Below are 16,457 nucleotides of genomic sequence, written 5' to 3'. Positions count from 1 at the left end.
CAGACCTCTGTTGGGCAGACAGAAAAATTTTGTAGATAAGAAATAATAAACAACCTGAAGACCGAAAGCTGAAGAGTCCAGACTTGTCCTTTGCATCACGCCCACCAAAGAACCACTCTACCCGTGTCGGGGCAGAGACAGACAGCCGGACCCGACAGAAAGGGCCTCACCAGGCTGGTGAGCAGCATACAGAATAGTGCAAGAAAGATTCCAGACTTGAGATGTGGGATTTGGAATACCCACTTCATATCTTTTATTGAAATTGCTGAATGCTTTATATTACACTATTTTGATTCAAAATGGAGTTTTTATAAAAAGAAACCATTGTTGAAACTGAATAAGCCAGCCAAAAGGAACAACAAAAAGTTTCAAAAAATTCTGACCAATGCATGTTCTTGTACAATGCTTTGAAACCCTAACATTGTCCATAATTTCATTTAGGAAACACCTGGAGAGGAGCAAGACTGCTAGAGAAAAACTGACTTGCATTTATTACCAGCAACATTTCAAATCAATGACCATGGCCAGGATCATAGCATACAGACTACAAATTAGGCTATCAGAAAATATTGGCCCAGATTTATTTTCTTGAAATTAATACCAGAGAGAGGCATTATGCAGACTAGGGCTCCTGTAGTCCTTGGGTTTTTCTTTATGATGACAAACTGGGTAGTGAAGACTGTATTACAGGAACTCTGCCTCTACGTTCTTGAAGACTCTGGCTCCCTGTGCAGTTGGCCTAGTCCAGCCATAATCAAGGAAAAAAAAAATCTTTGGGTGCTTGTCAGCTGCTTAGGCAAATACTGATGAAGTCAGTCATATGACCAGTACCAAAAAAAAAATACCATGCGAAGAACAGCAACCATTTCAGGCTAAAGCTATACAGAATTGTACCTTTCAGTTCACACCTCTGAACCAATGATCTGTTTAAATTAGAATGGATATTCAAATTTACAGGATAAATTAGACCAGTTCCAAAATTTACATCAAATCATCCCAACACACAAAAGTTATACTTTTCCTTGTCTCACAATGGGTGAGCCCATAGAAGAATACCCTGCCGGCAGGAAGAACATGTTACTATTAAGCAAACCTGAGTAGTGAGGATCAATAAATACAAGGAGTTAAAACGATAGTAGTCGGATAACTTGAGTCTCAGAAGCCAGGGGCTTCATTAAGCCTTAATCTTTTCCTTTCAAAGGTTTCTCTTTTTTAAGCAAGCATTTAACATCTATGCTGAGACTTAAAAAAAAAAAAAAGTGTCCTGGCTAGAGAGAGTCAACTAACTCAGCCAACTGGATGTCAGAAATCCAGTCATTACTGAACAGATCATTGTAAACAACCAAGAAATCTTTCTCTTCTTCCCTTTTCAATGGTTTCTTGTTAAAGGCAAAATTCAGAAAAATCTTTCAGGCTGAAGTCCTCGTATTTGGTTGGAAATGTTGTCCTGTTATATATAATCTCTCTATATATATTTGATTAGGCACAAGAAGGGTTATTAAATATTCAACAAGTCCTCATCACTATCATCATGAAACGATGCTGTATTTGTAGAGTTCTGTGCCTGATGCTGGCCTGGCTTTGCTATTGCTTTTGTTTCCTTTCCTCCGTTCAGTAAATAAGATTTGTTATCACTGCCAAAATTGTGTGGCTTCTTTTGTGGGTGCTTGCTCTTGTCTAGTCCTCTTCCTGTTTGAATCTTTACATCTGGTATGGTTAACACTTCATCCTCACTGTCCAGGTCATCCACATGGAGAGAGGTAAGGGCTTCAGATGTAACAGACTTGGTAGCAATGTGACCGTTCTCCTGCCCTCCTTTGGCTGTTCTTGGATTTGGTGCTGCAACTTCCTCCATAAGCCACTCTGTCTCATTCTCATTAGCTTCTTCTTCACTGCTTATCTGCAAGAAAAGAAAAGAGGAGAATGCATCTGCCACTCTAGACCAACACAGACACTGATCTCCCCAGTTGTCAGACCCCGCAGCATGCACGGCCTTGTTTTAAGGCAGCTGTGAGAGAGGAAACACTGCAAGAGCATCACTTTTCACTGTGCTGAAACTGACTTGGTTCTCTTCTTGTACATTGACATGTTATTTGGTGATTTATGGACTGCTCTTCATTTCCTCAACTTCATCTTCCTTTCCCATTTCACAGTATAAATATATATATATATAGATATAGATATATATATATATATATATACACATCAGCTATGTGGCTTTCCTGATGCCACACCATATGGTTTCCATGCATTAAAGGAGTTAGGAACTGAGGGGGTTATTTATTTATTAACAAAAGCTTCATATTATGAAACCTTGACAAGAAACAAATTTGATTTTGTCACTGTATTACCTTTGTGTATTTGTAAGAAACACCAGATGATCTTCTGCAGCAGTTTGTTATCTTGTTTATTACAATTTCCCTAAACAAAGGAAAGAATACTACATTAGGAACACTATATCCACTTATTAGCCCTCACTTTTCTTCTGGAATTTTACCATCAACATAAGGCATGTCAGCAAATGAGCTACAAACTATCACAATGACCCTGAACCACTATATCAAAATCCAGTCTGGGATAATGTACATCTTCCCCCTTGCTACAGCTTCAGGCTGACTGTACTGAAACCCCTCTGGCCTTCACATCTTAGGGAAAAAACCCCAAAAGTCATCTGGAAAGCAGAGGAACAGCAGGACTTGCACTTTTTCCCCTGACACTGTTGTATGGATCTAGTCTGACTCCATGAAAGTGGAGGGATATCAAATACTAACAATATTGTCATACTGTTTTATGCTCCTTAATTAGCAGCTGCCCACAAGAGACCAACTCAGTTTTACACCCCAGCCCTCTTTACATGGGCCTTTAGACAGTAATGGAGAATTTGAAGGAACCAGCAGTTTGACAGCTGATGCTGCCAACTGAAAAACAGAACCCAAATTTCTAAAGTTTACTATTTTCCTTTCATTTCTGGCAGAAAACCAAGTCCTGACAAAGAAACTTCTAAAGCCTCTTAATAATTTCTTACCTCCTCTCTTTTTTGTAGAACAGCAAGATTATGAGACACCCAGTGAGAACAACCAGGAGGACACTAAGCACAGCACCAACAGCCTGGCTTCTCCTTGAAAGACCTTTATGTATTTGGGTCTCCTCATCTGTCTGATGCTGATTGTTTCCTGGATCATTGGTTGATCTAGCAATGTAAATTGAAAAGATAAGGTCTATTGATAAATTTTTTTTAAACTGGATTAGAAACAGCAGATTAAAAGAAGACATGCCACGCCATCCTGTCATTCCCATCTAACAACTGCATGAACTGAATTTAGGGGAGTTTGCCTGTGCTTTCAGGCTAGCAGCCAGAAAGGAAACACTCCCAGAAGTAGTCACTCCATTTTTCACAGTGAGGCTGCCTACCTGTCAAGAACATTGCAAGCACCTAGACACAGACACTCCCCTTTTAACACTGTCCCCTCACTAATCAGTAGATTAGCTGATCATATTTAATTGCAGAAATGCTTCATTGCTCCTTGAAGACCTGTAATGATTTTCCATTCCAGGTTAAAGAAGTGGGCAGATAGAGGGGAAGGCCAGTCTTTGTCACAGCTTTGAAGTTTTCCAGACAGTAAGGGAAGGGGGACCAAACATCTCACCGACAAACTGTTTGCTCCTCTCAGTAACATGAAATAGCATGTTCTGTCAGCTACAGTAGCTTTTACTTAGGGAAAACAATTACATTAATTCCACTGTGCCTCTCCAGCTCTAAGTCCAGATCAGTTTGGCAAGCTTTAATTCAGTAGTCATGTGCCCAAACGCTGCATACCTGATCATCAATTTATCTATAACCCTACTGCTTTTTTTGCTTTTCCCCTTTTCCCAATAACTGTGACAAATAAACACAAAAAAGCCTTTTGCTGAGAAGTGCTGACAGAAGCTGCTTTCAGGAAACAGTTATCTACTCACATTAATGGACACACAGCAGATGTGTACCAGGTAAATAAATACTGGCAATCTGCTGTCTCATGAAGGAATTCAGGGATGCCTTCCTTTGCTTCAGGGTTGCAGTGGAAGAAAATGGTTGAAGACACAAACTTTGTTTTATCTTTACCACATCTGGAGTCAGATGAAAATATGACATCCAAATCATCATCTACAATGAGAAGAAAAAATAGTTTACATCCTTGAGAACAGTCTGTAAACACTAGACCCTGGAAAAAAAAGTAGGTAGCTAAAGGAAATCATTGCAGTATATGAGCACAGATGAAAACAGGAGATGAAAGTCTTCCAACTTCAATTCTTTCTGTCTTCAAGTGTCAAGCCCTAACCCCTATTAAAGCCATATTTGATACTGAGCTTACACAGAAAAAGAAACAGAAAAAAAAAAAAGAAATCTAAATTATGCTAGACAGACTTTGAATAGCTTTACAGAAATGGATTAGCATAGATGTTGTCAACCAAGAGCCATTTTCTGCTGAAGCAATTCACAGAGTATCAAGCAATTCTGTCTGGTGATCACATACTTACCATCAACGTAGTACTTGGCATTTCTGGCAGAACCAACTCTCCGAACGCGCCGCTCATTGGTTTTCACCTGGCAGATGTTGGCTCCAAAGCATTCTGGGGAACTTGAGTTTGTTATACCAGAAAGTTGAATTTGATACACATATTTATCACCATTTGCCCGTACATCACCAGAAGCTGTGTACAACCTGAGGAAACAGAGGAAAAATCTATTCTTAAGTCTAAATTCACAGGTTTGGGTTATTCCAAGACTGGCAGCAGTGGTAGATGCTATCACTGGTTGATTCCAGAGCATGCTGAGTGTGATTCAGCAACCAGAAAAGATGCAGGACTGTGGATTCCTCCTTGAAGTAGAAATAAGGATTATATTTAGCATAAATATAATCCTTTGCAAGCACAGAAAGCAGATTTTTCCAGCTATACTGCCCATTTAAGAGAGTATGAAGACAAAAGTGTGATTCAGTGGCTCATATACCCTACTGACTGTGAGAACCACCTGGTGTGCTCTGCAGCTATGATAAATGGCACAGTTTAGCAATCTTCTCCAGAAAGGTAACTAGTTCTACCATTCTGCTTTTTTGGGGTTTGTTTGGGGTTTTTTTACTCACTTGGAATAAACATCCCCTAAAGAAAAGTTTTTCCCAGTTGCAGGATTAATGACTGTTCCATTCACCACCTCTACCTCCTGCTGCTTCACAGCACAAGCTGCACGTGTGTCCCACGTGATGTAGTAAGCACAGTTTTCTTCATCAAACCTACCAAATAAAAGATAAAGCTGATTATTCCAAGAAAGAGTAACAAGTTTTTAGCACCTTGAGAAAAGGAAAAGACAACTGCAAACCCACATGTTGACAATGTCCTGCCTAAGTATCACACCTAGAGTAAGCGAAAATAGTCAAGCAGCACTCAAATAAAAAAAAAAAAAAAACTACCTGAAGAATTACCTTGGATTTTTCTGCAGTTTCATGATTTTAGAAGACTTGGCTGCACCTGAACTTCCTACTGAAAATTCCAGAATTCCCACAGTGTATCAAAGGGTTTTATTGATATATTTCAGCTACCAAACACATCAGGCTGCTTTTCTGCAGCACGTTAAACCTGCCTTTTATTTAAGCAGGACAAGAGGTATAAGCTAATGCCTTGGTTCTGGCCACGAAGCAGAAGTCCTCAAGTTTTCTTAGTATTTGTGATCATGCATATATGCCTTATTTTAGAGAGCTTCTGGTTATATACACTGTTTTGAGGCAGAAATAACCTATGCTTTATTAGCTCAATCACTTACCTACAGAAAATGTTCTTTAATAAATTGATTTTGGACAGAGGTTAGAGTGGTTTTACAATGATATTGGCTACTGACACTGAAAACAACAGCATCTGAGCCATTGTCAGATCTAATTCAGAAGCAGAATGCTTAATTTTTTTCCCAGAAATTTCAGGATAAATAAAAAATATAATGTTTATGAAAATGAACAATTGCACAAACTCCAAAGACCCTATGCCTTGCAAGTACAGACCATGGATTATTTTTGAGAATGTCCAACAGAGCAGAGAGTTCCTGTCTTGAGATTTAAGGGGTTACTAGAGAGGTACAAATCAGCCATGAAGGTATGTAAATTTATTACTCACCTCTGCAGCATGGGCATGCCAACTGTTCTTGCACATTTCAGTTCTATAATTGTTGTTACTTTCTTATTCTTCCTACATTCTTGCCCACTGGAATAACTAATATATACTGTATCACCTAGAAGAAAAAAAGGTGACAAAAAGTTTTTGTAAGCAGCTGTCAGAAATTTCCTTTGCTCCTTTGCCCTCTCACAACTACAGAATCACAGATTAGCTGAGGGTGGAAGGGATTCCTGGAGGTCATCTGGTCCAAACCCCCTGCTCAAGTGGGGTCACTTGGGGCCAGCTGTCCAGGACTATGTCCAGACAGTCTTTGAATACCCCCAAGGTAGCAAACTCCACAACCTCCTTAGACAACCTGTGCCAGTGCTTGGGCAACCTCACTGTAATAAGAGGGTTTCTTGATATTCAGATAGATAATTCATTTCTTAAAGCTTTAATGACAACACTGTGTAATTGCTTCAATGTTTTCTCATGCCTTAAACATCACATTTGGTTTTCATTTTTAAACAGAAGATTCACTGATAAAATATTTCAAAATAAAAGCTTCAGCATACTTTAAAAACTACTGCAGCCAGGCTGTAAGATTTAAATCTTTAATCTCTAGCTCTCCACAGGAAGAAAAAGTAACCCCACCTGTCACATTCAGCTTCTGTGTATGAACAAGTCCAAGAACTTGGACATCTCCATCGTAGCTTTTCCTGCAAATACTGGCTCTTTCAGGACAGCCCATGGGTCCCTCATGTACCCTCTGACAGAGGTTCACATAGTACCTATACAGAACATGGAAAACAAAACTTCTTTAAAATTCTTTTAGGCTAAACTGAAGAAGTGATACACAAACTTTAGAATCTTTGTGGTAAGCTAGACAGGTTGCAACAAACTAAATCTCAAATTAGCTGACAGACTAAAACATGTACTAAGGTTTGGCAGATTACTTCTAACTATCATTTCCAAGGTTAAGACTGTGCAAAAAATAAAATTGCTCATTAACAGTGACTAATCTGGTACGTTTTGACCTAGGTCCAGACTAGAAACTGGAAGAGAGTCAAGAAATATCCTGAAGTTTTTTCATTTATAAAAGTTATAGTACTACCCTAAATTCAGCATCTCCTCAGTTATACCAGCTCAGATATGTTAGAGCAGAGAACTGCTGGCAAGCTGGTGAATGAAGCATTTTGCCACCCTACAGTTTATCATAAGTTTAGAATTAGATGCTGTCATCTTTGCCAGTTTGTTTCTATTTCCTAGCTGGAGGAGGGAGGCTGGAGAAGTTGAAGACTTCCTGACATCCATATTTTCCACTGCACTAATACATTGAGGAGTATGGGTGAAAAGCCCCAGTAAAACATCAGAAAATAAGTTGTACATTTGAGTCAAAAGAAAGCAACTAAGTAATTAAGATTTTTCTTCAACAAGATTAAGAATCAAAAAAATAGCATTTCAACAACAAAATTACATTTTTAAGATAGCAGTTTAAATATAAAGTTTTTTTAAATAGCTTTTAGTTTAGATGTATTCATCCTTTAAAAAGGGTTACCAATAGAGGGAAAGGGTGAGAATGAAGAATGTGATTACTCAGTCCCTTCAGATAAAATGGGTTCCTTTCTCAGTTTTTTTCATTTATATGAAGTGTTAAGCACTGACAGTTTTAAGACACTGAGCAGGGACTAAATAGAAATTCTATGCCACATTGCAACTTTACCGATGAGCAAGCTGCTCCCTGTGAGTTGCTCAATACTCACGAGTTCCCATTGTGGAAAAAGATCCAGGATCCTGTCAGGGAAGAGAGCATTCTCAAGTCATATGTTCTGTGTTTTTGGACAAACTTGCACTCCATTTTCTTGGGAGGACAAACAGCTTGAGTCTTCCATTCAAATGTCACAGCACAACCAAGAGTCTCACTGAGAAGGTATGGGCTCCCAATACCAGCATTTTCATCACATGTAAAGATAATGGTAGATTCCTTTCTTGCAGTTGCTATAAGCAGAAAGGTTGGAAAAAAAAAAAAAGTGTAATTTACAGGAGGCTTGCAGGCATGTATGGATTTTAGTGCAGATAAATCTCTGTGTTAGCTAACACCCTTGTACATAAAGTATAGGAAGTACTTACTGCTACTACAGAATCCCCACTTTTCATCTCCCTGGTAGTTTTCAGTTGTAGCACACCATGGCTTATTCCTCCCTTCTGTAATACATTCCTCATAGGTCTTCCCTTTGTACTTGAAGGGGAACACACAGAGCTCTCCCTTGTCAGTCACTGAGAAGGAAAGGTATAATCTCATAACTACACTCAGTAGAATAGAGGCATATCTGTATTCAGAGCCTTATTCAAAGCCTGTACTTCAATGCTAAAGAAAGGTCAGTGGCAGACAACAGAAATACTGAAACACTGAATTTAAACCCGATTAGAAAACCAGATGAAGCATACAATTAGCTACAATCATCACTACAGAAAAGTTGCACTGTCTCTTCCAGGGAGATATGTGTTGATGTTGCAGATTAATATGATGCTTGTGATTTAGCAAAACTGCATGTTTCTATTGCTGTATGTAAAATCTAGGTTGCTTCCTCCTGTCACAACAAAACCTTCTGTTTTAAGGGAAAAATATTTTCAACATAAAGAATGGGCCTGCTTGGATCTCACCTGGAGGGCACCGATCACCTCCTGTGTATTGTAAGATGACTGTCTCATCCTGGTGGCTATAGTCCATTCTCATTTCCTTTATGTTTCCAAAAGATGACACACCACTTTTAGATGTCAGACACACTGCCCCATCTCTGCATTTTCCCTGGGGCAAGCCTACGCTGCACACACCAATGTGGTAATTGTTGGATCCAGAAAATACCTGTGTAGACAATCAGAAGCATTACAGCAAGTCTAGAGTCAGTACTTAGAAAATCACACGAGTGTTTCATAAAACCAAGTCTCAGGCAGCATTTGCATACTGCAGAAGGAAGAGATAACTCTAATTTTTCAAGTCTGGCCTTCCTTAATATGACAAAACTGCAGATAAAGCACACAGGATCACAGATAAAATATGTTCAGCAGACCTGCTTTCTCATCCAAGATTCTGTCAAAGGTGAAGATTTCTCATTCCTTTACCCATCACTGTGTCCATTAACTTCACTCTCGAAAGCATTAAAATGTTATCCTCTCTAATATTATTCCCTCTGTCAGAAGTCAAACAAGTATCAATACTGACCACAGCAGGTTTCAGCTTTTTCTCACACAGAATGCTTAAAAGAAATCCTTCCTGCATTTTTAAAATGTAGATAGCAATAGGTTATTATAAATAAAAAAATAAATAAATGTCACACCACAAGAAAGCATTACCTCAAATGATCTTCCAGAAAGGCTGGTCAGGTTAAATGTATAGTGAAGCTGTTCATCAATCACAGAGCAGCCCAAAGTTTTCACTTTATCAGGACACACAAGTGGAGTTTCCCACTCAAACACAAATGTGCAGTCAACTTTCCTTATCATCTTTGGCTTACCCTGTTACCAAAGAACACAGGAAGATACATTAAATTTTTTGAGAGTTTGCTGTTGTCTCTGCACTTTTCCCTTTCCCCAGTAGTTAATCTCAGTTACTACCATGGCTAGACTTCATTGATTATAGGACAAACACCGTATTATAACCAGTACCAAAAAAATTTTCAAGGGAACTGCATTCTACCTAGCTCCACAAAAAAAATCAAGGTAGACAAGCTTTCTTCTTAATTAGAGCTGAGATTTTGATGTTCAGCACAGCTGCAAGAAGCAAAAGTGTGAGAGGTGTGCTTCTTGATGGCAGAGAGCATTAAGAAATTTCACTGAGTTAAGGTTTAGAGAGAATACTGTTTACTTTATCATGTTTTAAACCGAAGTATTAGTATGTGTAATATTCAGAGCTGCCTCAAGTTTCAGCTCATGCCCTATGTTGATGGAAAATGTTTTCATGATCTTCAGCACGCTCTAGTTTGACAAACATATGTAAGTGCTTCTTTACAGTTTGTTGAAGCATTAAAAAAATTCAAGAAGCGTTAGATTCACATCACCATGCAAGCTCAATCTAGTGTCCAGGTGTTGACACAAAATAAAAACACAAGTAACTAATTGCAAATTTTTAAAGTGGTGTGTGATTATAGAAAATGTTACAGCATAGGATGAACACTTCAGAGTAATACCTGTAAGGTTACACTGGTTCTTGTGTTAGCTTGAGGTAGAAGTACAAACTTTAAGATCTAAAGGAGGTGCAATACAGCATTAAGTTTAATGCCAGCAACAAGTTATCATTATATTACTTCTGTGCAATCTGATGCTTGAAATCATCAGAATCTGTTACTCTCAAGCTTAAAGTTCAATAATGCCCTCAATAAAATTTTAGCCAGTCAAGAAAATAAATATTATACACTTCTTGAAGCAAGTCCATCCATATATTAGAGAAACAAACCCTTGACTTAGTTTTAAACAAAGCTAACACTGGTTACTACCCACTTTCCATTACATTCCAATATCAACCTAAGTTGAATAGATGCCTTACCAGACCAGTTCCTTGGCCACAGTGAAATACAATAATAGAAGTATAGTTCAATCCATTGTTTATCTGACAAGGAGTAGTGCTGTTGTAAGTGATGTAAACTTCATTTGCTGCCTTATTGAACTGGGGAGGTTCAGTAACACGGCCAATATCCTACACAAGCAAAAATATGTATTAATACAATTACAGGACACTTCTAGATTCCATATCAGCCCAGAGATTCAGATCAATACAGATTCATCTATTCGGTTTAGACAGGAGCACAACTACTACACTTTCAAAAACTTGCAATCTCTACTCAAAGAACAGCCATTACTTTTCAATCCTAACAAAACATAAGTTGAGCAACTCAAAACAGTTTTTCACTAAGCTAGACAAAAGCCAAGGAGTTTCTGCCTCTTAGAGGTAGATTCTTCTTTACATCAATGTGCCAAATTACCACCACATCACTTGAAAATAGCATTAACAATGGAATAAGGTCCCTACACGACTATGGAAATTTGTCGAAAACAATCACGGCTTTTTTGCATCTATCTTCAAGAGCTTGCAAACAAGTTCTCAAAAAAAAACCAAAAAAACCCCTAGATCTCTCAACGTAATGACACAGACAAGTTAGTCAATCCTCTGTAACAGGCTTGCTACTTTTGTAGCTGTCAAGTTCTTACATGAAAGACCTAAATGCATTTTGAAGCATACTAGCATCTAGACTGCTTCCAATTGCAACAGGCTATCACAAGATCAATCAAGCCACAGAAAGGCTAAGACATTCTGCCTTCCAGTGTCCATATTTGGCACACAGCACTTGGGCACACAAATTCTTTTCCACTACATGAAAAAAAATTCTCTGTAGCAATTTTTAGATTTATCACTGTATTTAATCTTCTGACACCCAAAAAAGACCACCGGGGTTCAGTATAGGAAAATACTTCTTCATAGGGAAAAGCAATAAAAGGGAACTTTGCAGAGGAGATTTTGATTCTGCATTCCATTTCTTCAATCCACTGTCAAGCCTCTGGTTCAAATCAGGTCTCTAGGCAGGGATACTATATTAAACTCTTAAGGAAATGCACGTTTCAGTGATTCTTGGCATAGTACTTACTATTGGTGATGCATTAACAGGAACCATGCAAACAGCTGCTCCAGGCGGGCAATTGACATCTTTGATAGGATTGAGAGGTTCACAAATGTTGATGTAGAAGTCTGGAGAAACATCTGTAATATCTTCATCCACAAATGCCTCATAATACCCAGTGCGATGGATCAGAGGAGACAGGTCAATAATGGAACTGCCATTCATCACTGAGCACTTCACCTACAAGAAGGCACATTTATTGCTCTTATTCTTTTATTACTCGCTTTGATTAATTGACAAACATCCTTCTTGGGGCCAGAAGCATGGCTACATTTAAAAGTTTCAAATGTAGTAAAGCAGCATTTGTTACAATTTTTGCTTGTCTATAGATACGAAGCACCATATGAAAAACCTTGATCATTTAAACATTCTTACGGAATGAAGTCCCTATGAAAACAATATCAAGACAAAGCTCTGGCACACATACACCAGCATACATAGTCACTATGACTTGCTCAGATCAGGCCCCATGCCTTCCTCTCCTCATCTGCACCACCTCCAACAAACAAGTCTGGTTATAACATTATAACAATGTAAAGTTAGTGCATTGCAAGTTGATGGCTTGAGTACTACCTTTCCACAGAACCAATTTCACACACTCTTAACATGCACAAACCTACTGAGAGTCTGTGAGGAATTTGAGAAATCTATTCTTCTTTAGATACTGGAAAAGAAGCAACTAACACAATTAACATTAAATTTCAGGACAAATAATCATTGTCACTACCTAGATATCATCACACTGAAATAGCTTGGGTCACTTTGAAAAAAGGGATCAGAATATCACTACAGATCACCAAATGGAATTAACAGGCAAGAAAACACTGGGGTTGGGTACTGTTGATTTGCATTGCAGCATGGTACATATTACTAAAGGGGAAACCAGAACTGTGTGTAGCTGAAGGAGAGAATGTGACAGTTCCTGTTGGCAAAATTAAAATTAGAACATCTTTTTCTAAATGGAAGCGAGAGCTATTGTAGTATTGTTGAAACAGGAGGAATTGTTGAATAAGGAGGAAAAACAACTTGTTGCAGAGAATGATGGTCACACTAGAGGTAATCAAAGCAGCAAAAAGAATGATTAGGCAGATTCACAAAAGAAAATATTCAGGTATTAAGAAAAGATCTAAACTCATCCAATAGCTCATTTGGCCTTCTCTTCCTAGTGCTACCTTTTACTCCATGTATCCACCTTCTACTGGTCATTTTTAAATAGCTAAAATTAACTAAAGACTACCTCAATGCATTGTCTGGAGCACCAGTTCAACTAAACTGACCAGATTATGTTGTTACAGCACGTGCTGTACATCAGAAGCAGACTCTTAAATTCACTCTGCCAAGATCTATCAGGTTTTGCACCAAGCAAACTGATCATGCACTTGCCTGGCCTCTAGTCACCTGCCCAGAAACAAAGACCATCCCCATGCACAGAGATGTTATCCTTCCTCCAGTCAACCTCAGCTCTGCTGGCCTGCTGCACTGGAGGATCTTCACCACTGCTTCCCAACATGACACCCTATGGCTTCGATTTGAACTGTACAGAAAAGCAGGGTTATTCTCAAGTGTTAGAAGTTTTAACTTGGCTCAACATGCCAAGAAGGAGTTTGTCAAGTGTTGCTCACCCCTGTTTAAATGTTAGTATGGAAAGCATTCAAGAACTCCTCCATGAACTTGGGTTCTGTACTACAGGAAGAAATCTTTCCCTCAAGGATTTTAAAATATACTGCTTATATATCTAACCCCTCTCAGAAATTTTAAGTCCCACAAGTGTTTTCTGCAAACGTGATTCTTACCTCTTCTTCACAAGCCAAGGAAGTATGCCAAGAGAAGTAACTAGTGCATGTCTGCTCATCAAAAGACACAAAAACAGGCCGGCTCTCATCTCCAGCATCAGACTTGCATACAAAGCTAAAATAGCTTTTATGCTTCAGTGCAGGGTCTGTAGGGCAAGGATCTCCATCTTCATAGACAAGCTTTAACACCTGATCTTCATAACTTAAAGTTTTACTCTGTTTTCCAGCATTAACTGGTTTTTGGCCACTTGTGATGCAGACCGCTAAAGTGGAAAAAAGAAAAATTAAGAGAACAGATCAAGTCTGATGCAACTGCCCTCAAAAATTGCACCATACAACATAAACAGCAGGAAGATTAAGATTTTAGCATCACTTTAATTTTTCTAATAACGAATGGCTTTGCTACAGCATCTGGAGTTGCCATTAAACTGAGCTGAACTGCACTGATACAAAGACCAAATATTGCCTTCGTTACTTCATCAACCAGCTGAATGTACTGCACCTATACATGCTTAAGCAGCCACAGAGCCGTGTTTGGTTATCACCGCCCTGAAAACCAAGCAATTAACACAAAATGTCAGACAGCTTATATATATTTTTATTAAGATGCCTCTTAAAAAACAAATCAATCCAATATTTTCTTCTAACTCCACAAAAATAATTTTCACGACAAGCAGTATTCCTATTTTAGCATTTAAAATGCTTACGGATTATTTCATATTCAATTTGACACAAGAGCTAGTAATTCAACCTGCAATTAAGCAGGTATAAAACCAATTAATTAAGCAGAAAGTTAACTTCTACTGATGTTTCAGAAGCACCCAGAACAGAAAAAGAGGATTGGCAAAGTTTTGAAGTGCAGACACAAAGCCCAGTGCAGATGTATTACAGCAATGCAGCACTATAACGTTCACTCTAGCTGGAAGATTGTAATGTCTCCATTTTCACAGCATTAAGGACATGCAGTAGAAGCAACTACATTCCTGACCTCATGTCCATTCATTAGGAACTAAAAGGACTGGGACTTGAAGTGAGCCCATGTGAATGGTGTTGGGTAAAAAATATATGGCCTCATTTCCTAAAACAGCTTTAGGTTCTTCTCCTGGTCAGTACAGCCATGAGCTGCTCCCTTCACTCTCCTCTGCATTTGCAGTAAACCATCACATTTTACAGTAAACTTGAGCATAAGCATTTCTTTTGGTTACCCTATAGTCAATGATTACAGTACCAGAAAGGATAAGTTGCTTACCAGCTCCATTAGCACATGAACTTTTAACTTCAGCACAAACATTCAACTCAATGATTCTGTTGTGTGAATCACTGATGGTATAGCCAGACTCTCGCTTTAAAGATGTCAGATCAAAGAGGTGGCCTATAGGGAGATCAGGGAACAATTTAATCTCTTATTCAGATTCAAAATCAAGATATTTCTTTGTATTATAAGCTTTCAGTAACTTAATTTAATCAGAAGGTTAACCAGACCCTATTTGTCTGCTAGCTTAGAAAGGCAAACAGTTACTTATTCACACTAATAGAGGAAAAACTAGTGTTTCAACTATCAGCTATTTATGCTCCAAGTGACATTGCAGCACAAGAGATTTCTACCATCAGTGAGCTTGTTGGTCACTATCTAGAGGATGTGTCATACTGCTCTTTACTAACAAATTCCTCCAAGAATACAAATACAGCAGTGCTGCTTCCAGCAGCCTCTTCCACACACAAAATCCTGAGGCCTCCTCCTTACCTGTGGCAGGATTGGTTACCCGACAGTCATTTTGCACACTGCTTTTGAGAGGACATGCAGCAGCAGTGAACCATAAGAAGGTATATTCACAATCTTCAATGGCAGTTATAAGTTCTGGCTTTGATTCCTAAATACAAAATAGTGGAGAGAGCAACATCTCTATAGAGTGACAGTGTAAGATTCCATGCCAACAGGTTTATCCCTGCAGCTGTAGCTGAGCTCAGTTCAAACACCAGTCCTAAAACCTGACAGATCATCATGGTCCAGTGAATTCATCCAAGAACAGAATATTTAACTGTGATTATGTCAAATACACAGTAGTACAGAATCATTATCAGGAGAAATAAAATCAATGAGAGGAGAGCTAAAGGTAGCCTAGGGCAATAGAAAATCCTAAAGGCAATTCACATCTCATCAAATGGAAGAGTACTTAACGGCAGGGCATACAGATGTGTAAGAGTTAAGAGCTACACAGTCAATAGCATTATTTACTACTTGAAACACTTCCCAACCCGCACTACATTCATCTTCAAGATGTAAGCAGACAATCTGAAACTATTACAGATGACAAAATTTATGCTAACAGAGTGTACAAAAAGATCTCTTAAAAATTGCTCAGCATCTACAATTCAAGTACTATAAGTCCTTCTGTTAGCATGAAGACATAAAACTCCAGCAGAAGGAACCCACTTACAATTCTGCTTTCATCACACTTGAGTCGCAATATTGTTGTTTTGTTCCGCATTTGATCTGGACACAGATCTCCATTAACATATTTCAGGATAAAAGTGACATTTTCCCAACGAGGACCATCAGCCACTTCCCCAAGACTGGTACATTTTGTACCCTCAATGAGGGAGGCAGCAGCATCAGAAGGGCAGGAACCTATACAGATAAACAAAAACTGCATTATTACTCCAAAGGTTAGTAAGGTGTACTTGGCCGGAATAAAAGTCGACTACCCTACTTTCAGGTATATCATGGCTGATCTATCTCCAAGCCATTGTCCAAACCATACTCATTGGGGTGCATTTTCCCCAAAAATTGCAACTAGCAACAATTGTCTCACTTCACTTAAAATCATGCAAAAAGTAACGGCAGCTACCACAGGGGAAGTACACTCCTACA

At 38.6% G+C, this 16,457-nt stretch overlaps 1 protein-coding gene across 1 annotated transcript in view; it reads right to left on the bottom strand.

Annotated features, from left to right (window-relative positions):
* Positions 1-216: 216 nt before the first annotated feature.
* The window catches only part of IGF2R (insulin like growth factor 2 receptor), a 57,031-nt gene continuing 40,790 nt past the window's right edge, over positions 217-16,457 (bottom strand). Inside the window, exons 31-48 of the mRNA XM_071436021.1 lie at positions 16,024-16,214; positions 15,330-15,456; positions 14,835-14,957; positions 13,586-13,848; positions 11,760-11,972; positions 10,664-10,813; positions 9,475-9,636; positions 8,785-8,986; positions 8,251-8,397; positions 7,884-8,118; positions 6,775-6,911; positions 6,142-6,256; positions 5,124-5,270; positions 4,519-4,703; positions 3,958-4,144; positions 3,026-3,190; positions 2,352-2,421; positions 217-1,900 (exon numbers count right to left, since the gene is read on the bottom strand). Of these exons, the coding sequence (XP_071292122.1) occupies positions 1,499-1,900; positions 2,352-2,421; positions 3,026-3,190; positions 3,958-4,144; positions 4,519-4,703; positions 5,124-5,270; positions 6,142-6,256; positions 6,775-6,911; positions 7,884-8,118; positions 8,251-8,397; positions 8,785-8,986; positions 9,475-9,636; positions 10,664-10,813; positions 11,760-11,972; positions 13,586-13,848; positions 14,835-14,957; positions 15,330-15,456; positions 16,024-16,214 (3,221 nt within the window). The 3' untranslated portion in view covers positions 217-1,498. The remainder of the gene's footprint in view (positions 1,901-2,351; positions 2,422-3,025; positions 3,191-3,957; positions 4,145-4,518; positions 4,704-5,123; positions 5,271-6,141; positions 6,257-6,774; positions 6,912-7,883; positions 8,119-8,250; positions 8,398-8,784; positions 8,987-9,474; positions 9,637-10,663; positions 10,814-11,759; positions 11,973-13,585; positions 13,849-14,834; positions 14,958-15,329; positions 15,457-16,023; positions 16,215-16,457) is intronic.

This window comes from Agelaius tricolor, unplaced genomic scaffold (genome assembly GCF_023055355.1).
Source record: "Agelaius tricolor isolate 1412-34295 unplaced genomic scaffold, bAgeTri1.0.p SCAF_1, whole genome shotgun sequence".
In the NCBI taxonomy this organism is placed as follows: domain Eukaryota; kingdom Metazoa; phylum Chordata; class Aves; order Passeriformes; family Icteridae; genus Agelaius; species Agelaius tricolor.
The sequence above is the reverse complement of the archived record's forward strand: the minus strand, read 5'-3'. Positions and strand labels throughout refer to the sequence as shown.